The following is a 7,817-nucleotide window of genomic DNA, read 5'->3' as shown; positions in this document are numbered from 1 at the left end:
AGCCCCCCTATTGCTGGCCAAGTAAAATATAACATTTTTAAAAAATCATAGATACACACATGAAATGCAAAATAGCATTTGCAAAAGTTTTCAGTTCTCATCCAAGTACGAAATTCCACAATAATTTGGTGATCTCATTGGAATGTGTAAGTTTAAACACCAAGATTGTCAAATTTCATTGAGCATCGCATAAATTATGAATCGAGAAAGTTATCCGATGGCTATATCAAATTTCGCTCCAGCTAATCAAGAATGTAAAAAACATTATTTTGGAAGTGCATGTTTAAGAAACATAATTCACATGGTGCCAAAGGTATGCAATATATACGTCTCTACCTTCTTGCTCACATATAGGATTTGCAATATAGTACTTGTAAGTTCAATAATGGTAACTTATGGAGATAAAAGGCCATATAGACAACCTAAATTATATCTAGAATGTTGTCCTTGCACTATCAAATAATTTAAGTAAAGGGTTAAGAAACGGGTAGTAAAAAAGAACACCTATAAATTTTGTTTAGCGAAGATGTTTGTGCGAGGAGAGGCCACCTCGAGAGGACACTCCATATACCATTACATAAACTAAGAAGAGCCTTTAGTAGAGTAAGTACCAAAAGTCTTATAGGGCAAATTTAATCCACAAAGTAAAGAGAGCTCTATTCAAAAAGTGAGGAGAAACAATTACAGTTGTTAATTTCCAAAGAGGAAGGACCAAAACTATCTACCAAGGGCAGAATCAATCCAAGAGAACAAAATGAATTGAGTGTTCTTATTCTTTACCAGAGACAAGTTTATGCAGCTTACTCTTGATCTGCTTGAATGCGTTGATGAGTCGATCCGCAGAGGAGTCCTCTGCTGTCCAGGCATTACATTGCTCTTCGATCTCCCGTGCTTTGAGCTTGAAATGGGTTAGAATGACATCCTCGAATGTAGGATCCGGCTTTTGCAGTGCAGGTAAGATTGAGTGGAGCAAGGTATTTAGGCGCTGATTTCTCAGGTACTCCATAGCCGGGAGTATTGATGCAGAGCTCTTAGAAAAGCCAGGCTCATTGTAGTAAGGATCGGCCACAAAGACGAGACTCTGCAGAGAGACCAACACCTGCAGAATTGTGGATTTGGAAGGCTCCCAGGAAGGCTGCGACCAAGTCCCCAACAAGCTCAAGCAAACATAGCCGCTATCGTAAAGATTGGGATTGAACCTCACTGTGCCTGCAGCAGTGGTCAAGAACTGCACCTTTGGAGGTATCTTTGGGTATTGATCACCCAATATCAGATCGAACAGAAAAACTCCATTCTGGTAGGGAGTGCCTGCAGGGCCGACGATGAGAGCTTTCAGCATATCCATTCGGGAATCGTCTACCCTCACGTAGATGGAGGACTCCCACTCCATTGGCAGATTCGTGTTCAACACAGCCATTTCCTTCAAAATCCTTCGAGATCTCGAGGGGTCAGCCAACTTAGTCTCCTTCCCACGAAAGTAATGCTGCTTGAGGAGGGATGCTTGCCGGAATTGCAGAGGCTGCATGGCTTCCCTGTAGGCTTCGAGCTCTTCAGGGCTCGGCACGTAGGCTGCGGTTGCATGTTCCACTGCTGCAGTGGCAATTTTTTCAGATTCCGTCGCCGCATCAACATTTGCACCATGCTGTTTCGATGAACAATCCTCCATCTCTGCTTCACAGAGGGCTTTCAACTTGTCGTATAACTCTTCTGCGACACAGTCTTCCGCAGGGAAACTGTCCCATACGCCATGGAAATACACAGCAGCATCTGATTGCCAGGGGTGAAAGGAGCTCGTCTCCCAGGCTAGTATGGAGTTCTTTAGATGCACAAATTTATCTTTGATATCTGCCATTAGAACCATCTCCACAGCTGACAGATCGTCCTTGCCCTCTGTATCATTGGACAAAACGAAATCTGCCTGCTTGTGGAGCTTTGCCAAGCCTTGCATCAGACAACCTGGAGTTTGCCCGCGATCCTTCTGTGTCCAGCAGTCATGTTTTGGGTTCGGACAACACACCAGTGGAAACAGCTCCGGGTTGACGCATAGGGCACCGAAGAAGGAGAAAAGCTGAGAATAAAGCTCCCTGCGGACTGTGACATCGACTGCAGAATCGTTTCGGACTAGACAACTGAGCAGCTTAAACAACATTTCATGGGAGCAAAGCAGTGCTACAACCGGTGGAAGCGAGTTGGACGAGAATGCTGTCAGTCTGGCTGCCAGGTCTCCAAAAGCCTTCTCCATCAGAGCGTCCGAGAGCTGTTCCTTTTCAGGGGCAGATTTTCCTTTGAGATTTGCTTCAACCTCGACAGCGTTGCACCAGTTCATGATTTCCGAGGCGAAGCCGCTGCTAGACCCCGGCTCCTGCAGGATCGCCGGGTATTGAATGTCAACTTTTGCCGTCGCTCCTGCGTTTCGACCGCGTTTAGCAGACACGCGCGTTGTTTCAGCGAAGGTTCGGAAGGAAGCATACAACTTCGCCAGGCAGCGAACCATAGCATGGCACTGCTTCCGACCAGGCTGGCATTCGTGAGCTGCTTCAGGGGCTGACAGAATGTCCTTTCCGCAAATTCCACAGTCGTCGCAAACAAGTAGATGGCACGAGGAACATAAAGAAAAGGTCGAAGAAGACGCAAACGCCCCGGATTTTGTACTCTTGGACAAGCGGAAGCCAGATTTTCCGAGTCCATTTCTGAGCACCTTGGTGGTGAGGCGCTCGAGAGGGCCTGCAGGAGCTGTGTTGCTGTTGCAAGAAGGGCAATTGCGCAGCACGCAGCATCGTTCCAACACAGAGATGAACCAGTCGTCCACGAAGCCAAGGACCTTATGGCCGACAACAGTCCTCAAGTCCTGCCTGCTCAACGGATGTGCGCAATCCGATGCAGGGCAGGGCAAACCCGCCACTGCATCCTCTAGCTTCGCATCACAGAACGGTTTCAACGCTGCAAGCTTCTCCGCCACAGCCACCACCAGGCATTGCCTGCAAAATCCGTGATTGCAAGACACCAATTCATACGCATCTCTGCCGTGAAATCGCTCCTCGCAAATCTGGCAAACAATCAACTTGGGTCCGACGGCGGCGGCCTGGATATTCTGCAGACTCTTGGTCTTCGCCATCTTGCTCTTCCGTTGCCTCGTTCCTCCGGCGCTGCTCTTGCAGCTATCCAAAGCCGCGTCGCTCTTGCTTTTCCGGGCTCTTCCAGCGGGCGGCAGCGAGGCGTCTGCAACGAGCAAGGAACGCTTCGATAATCTCGAGGATTTTCTCATGGCGAAGCTGGAAGAGGAGAGGAGTAGGTGGAGGAGAAGCCGACAAGCTGCATGAAAGAGCGAAAGAAGAAGTTGGATGAAGAGGGTGGGAAGGAGAAATTATTCTGTGAAGTGGAAGATGAAGGGGTGGAGGGGACGAACAAAAAAAGAACATGCAGCAAAACAAAATACATATGTGCAGCATGCAGAGATTTGGTTACGTACGTGCATGCATGCAAATTGCAAAGTACTTACAAAGCTTGAATCCCATCAACAACAGTACAAGCTTCGTCACTTTCAAGTTTGCACAATAACGAGCTTTTTAACATTTCCAGACTCCTCTATATATACATAACCACTCCTCCATCTACCGTATTGGGTCTGCCCCTTATTATACCGGCACGTAGTCTATAATACCAGTGTAACTCTCCCTTATATATATTTAATAAATAGTACTCCCACCCACACTCATCATTTCACTCTCCACTATCCTCGAGCCCACTTATCCGTGTTACTAGCCCACTCAAAACAATTTTAACAGCAACCCTATTTAATTCCTCTCGCTTCTATTAGCATAATCACACCTAATGCGTGTGTGTCCATCGATTTCAACAATTCCAAATTTCCAAACTACACAAGATTTTCATCGATTTCAACAATTCCAAATTTCCAAACTACACAAGATTTTCATCGCCGATCCAATCGACCGCATTCGTAATTTTTTGAAAAAACTTCATGTAGGCTCTCGGAGATGTGAAGACGTCTAGGTGGGAGGTTGGCATAGGGAGGTGAGGGGGGTATTGACCTCATAGCCACTAATTAACCTAAGCTTTTACTACCTTCCCCCTTCATTGGCTTCTACCTCGCCATCTCTCGCCATCTCCACTCGCCTTCTCTTCCCTCTCTCGATCCTCACCCCTCGTTCAACCTTCCTTTGCACTTCACTTCTCTCCACTCGCTTCACTCATCTCTCCTATTTGCTCTTGCCTCTGCCCATAGCTCTCTTGCTCTTGCCCTCTTTCTCCTCTTCTGTCCTCGCACAGACGAGCGCTCCTACCCTCCCAGTGACTTGCATTGTAGAGGCAGTGAGATAGCATCGTAAACGGCGGTGAGACAACAATAAGAGTTTTAAGAACATTAAATTTTTGCTTATGTAAATTTGCATGTTCATTTAAGGCGATAAAAGAAGTTTCTAGAACATTAATTTTTTGCTTACGTTAATCGCTCTCTTAGGCAAGCACACTGTGCTTCTAATTAATCGAATTTCTTTTTGTCAATGTCATGGGCACCTATTTGCATTTGATGAAGAACAAGGCATCCAACCCAAGAGTTTCTACTTGCAACAATTTTAACATGCATTTTTGGATTAGATAAGGAACAGACCATCAAACCCAAGAGTTTGTTGTTTTTTTTTTAAACAAGAAAAATATATCTTTTATTAAAGGAAACAAAATTGTAGTTACAAAAAGAAAAAGGATTACATCCTTTCTCAGGAAGGTAAATACCAGTCAGCAACTCAAACAACACTCATACAAAAGCTACATCGATAGATGGAAAAGATCAAACTCATTCGGAACTGGATCATAAAGGAAATTGGAAGATTAAGAAGAAATCATCAATTTATGAAGAAATAGTATATGACCTAAATCAACACACAAGTGTTACCACATGCTTTTAGCATTTCATTTTATTGATATATTAAGGTACCAGCTCTATAAATAGGCACTCATCCATTTGTTGTATTAGGTTTACCACTTATTATATCCTTCCCACTCTCATCATTATTAGTCCCCCTAGCACCCTTCACATCATCCTTATCCTCCCCCTACTAAATAATTTTCACCTTGTGTATTTTACTCTCTACAAAAAAGTTTACCTTTAAGTCCACATACTTGTATGTAAATTTGCAAGTTTTTGGAAAAAGATAACTAGGTGGTCCTCCTAAGCAAATCCAAGTCATAGCAATTCTAGTACACTTCACCTTATGTCAAACCTTAGTTCTTAGCGAAAAAGACCTAGATTTAGTATTGAAGATAGTATATAAGGGAGGGAGTCAACATTAGCAAATTGATAACTACTGGGCTTTGTGTTGAATGCTTGATCGTGATAGGGTCAGGAGAGAGAATGGAACTTTCCATATATTAGGAGGGAGGGTCTATTAAACCCTAGGTTAATGAGCAACTTGAATTAGGTTCTAGCTTGGATTACGTCAGCTTAGTGGAGACCATCTAGGAAGGATTTGCTAGCTAGCACTGCTGAATAAATTAATGTACCTCGAGAGGTCATTGAGGGATGCAAGACTAAGAACCAACACTAGACCAATCATTGGACACAGCCCAACCAATAAGGAGGAATGAGTTGGAAACTTGACCGTCCTAGTTTAGGTATGTACAAACTTGGGATGATAGAAAAAGACCATCAACATTTGGCGATCCTGCTAGGGATTGATGTGCTGAAATTTTTTATTAGGGAATTGAGTGGATTAAGAATAGGAGTCTATAGATTCTCAAAACAACGACTTATGCTGACCCAAGCAAGCTCATCAGATGATGCTCCAACGCCCCGGAGCACAAAGTGGCTTACAGAGAGGTTGTATTGTCATTACACTCATTGCAAGTGAGAAGTATGACATCAACATTGTATTATCATGCGCCACTTGTAGATGTATGGAGAGAAGCCCCTACCATTGGTGTTGCATGTGGTGATGGATTATCAGTAAGTCAATGCTATTTGAGTTTGTGGTTAATATTGGATACCATTATGACACGAAACCTTGAGACAAGATCTTATATTTACACAAAATTTTGAAATAGGATGAGAAGGGTGACAATGGTGCGCATATATCTTCCCACTTTAAGCAAGACTATAGTCTCCCGGATGATGATGAGGGTATGGTGGACATGATGGATTCTATTTTTAGGGGCACTACATCACATGTACACGTGATGTCAGAGTCTGAGTTCAAAATGCAAGAGTTGCAATCAACACAATTGTACGAGGGTGCTAGGATGCCCAAACTACAGGCTTGTCTCTCAATCTTGAATCCGCAAGCAAAGTATGGGTGGTCGGATACAAGTGTCTCAGCCTTAATGAGGTTAGCTCCTACATTAATTTGACTCATTATTTGGATATTGTTTGTTTTGAGAATCATCATTATTCGAAGCCTTTGTATCCCCACTTTTTCTCTCTTTTATCCCCACTTTTTCTCTTTTCACTTTCTCTCTTTTTCTCTCTTATCTCCTCTCTTTTTCTCTCTTATCTCCTCTCTTATCTCCTTTTTCTCCTCTCTTTTCCTCTCTTTTCTCCTCTCTTTCCTCCTCTCTTTGCTCCCACGTGAAGCTTCAATAGCCTACTATTGAGCAAACAGATACAGACTTTTGTCACTATAATTCAAAGAATGCAGGAGTCTATAAATGTTTGCTCAATGTTAGGTTGTAAGATTCTAAGCTTGCTCAATATCTTACAGGGATTCTAAGCTATAGGATTAGTGTACCGAATCATCATTATTCAAAGCCTATGTATGTTTGAATTGTCATAGGTTGCTCCAGAAGAAGTTGCCTGCACCAAATACCATGCCCACATCAAGAGATGAAGCGAAGAAGATGCTAAGAACGGTGGGTGTATTATGCTTTTATGACTCTCTTTCACATGCATGTCTTATACTAATACATTCACACACGCGTGTAGGACTTATTACAAGTGGGTACCATGCTTGTCATGTTTGCGGACCGGGTTTGAAATTGCTTGCACGATACTCCAAACATATGAGGAAAAATGTTTATGAAGGTCATGCTCAATACCTTCCGATAGACCATCTCGCAAGTGGAGGTCAGCTTGATCCACCACCACCATATTTGAAGGCAAGTGATTGGATTCAGGCTTGGAGGGTGAATGGAGAGGAACCTCTTCTTGGTATGAAGAGGCTATCGATCTTTCACGAGCTTTCTTATTGGGGTCGCAAATCAATCATCTCTTGGATCCCATGCATATCTTCAAGAATGTGGGGGCTACTATTTGGGCACACTTAGTTGGTTCAAAGACTCGAGACGAGTGCGAGAAGACTTGCATGCTATGAATAGGATGTCTCATTTGTGGCCCCAAGTGCATGCTTTGGGAAAAGTTATCCTCCCAAAAGCAACATGGCTCCTCTCTACGAGAGAGGAGGTAGCAGTCAAGGTGGACATTGCCTCTTTTCAAACACCCACAGGGTACATGCATAGCTTGAAAGGAGCATTTTCAAAGGACAATAAGCTTAGTGGGCTCAAGTCCCATGATTGGCACAAGGTCTTATAGGTATTCTAAGCTGTAGGATTAGTGTACCGATAACCGTGATGCGTTAGTGTAATTATGATTATGTTATATTGTTGACGTGACTTCTTTGTTGCTTTGATAGTTCATCCTCCCAATTACAATAAAAGGGTGCTTACAAGAAGATGTTAGAAATTCTATATTCAAGATCAGTGGTATTGTGAGGTATGCTTACTATCAAATCGCATTGATTGCATTTTCTTCAATTTAAGTTGAATAATCTGTAGAGTGATTATGAATATATCTTACATGGGCATGTGAAATA

At 43.2% G+C, this 7,817-nt stretch overlaps 1 protein-coding gene across 1 annotated transcript; it reads right to left on the bottom strand.

Moving 5' to 3' along the window:
* Positions 1-769: 769 nt before the first annotated feature.
* On the bottom strand, positions 770-3,265 carry LOC147884558 (uncharacterized). Its single transcript, XM_087398008.1, has one exon. It carries the CDS (start codon positions 3,263-3,265, stop codon positions 770-772), a length of 2,496 nt encoding a protein of 831 aa, XP_087254134.1.
* Positions 3,266-7,817: the final 4,552 nt, after the last annotated feature.

Source organism: Dipteris shenzhenensis, chromosome 26 (assembly GCF_047967505.1).
Source record: "Dipteris shenzhenensis isolate YYH24624 ecotype China chromosome 26, Dip_SZ_1.0, whole genome shotgun sequence".
Lineage (NCBI taxonomy): Eukaryota > Viridiplantae > Streptophyta > Polypodiopsida > Gleicheniales > Dipteridaceae > Dipteris > Dipteris shenzhenensis.
The sequence above is the reverse complement of the archived record's forward strand: the minus strand, read 5'-3'. Positions and strand labels throughout refer to the sequence as shown.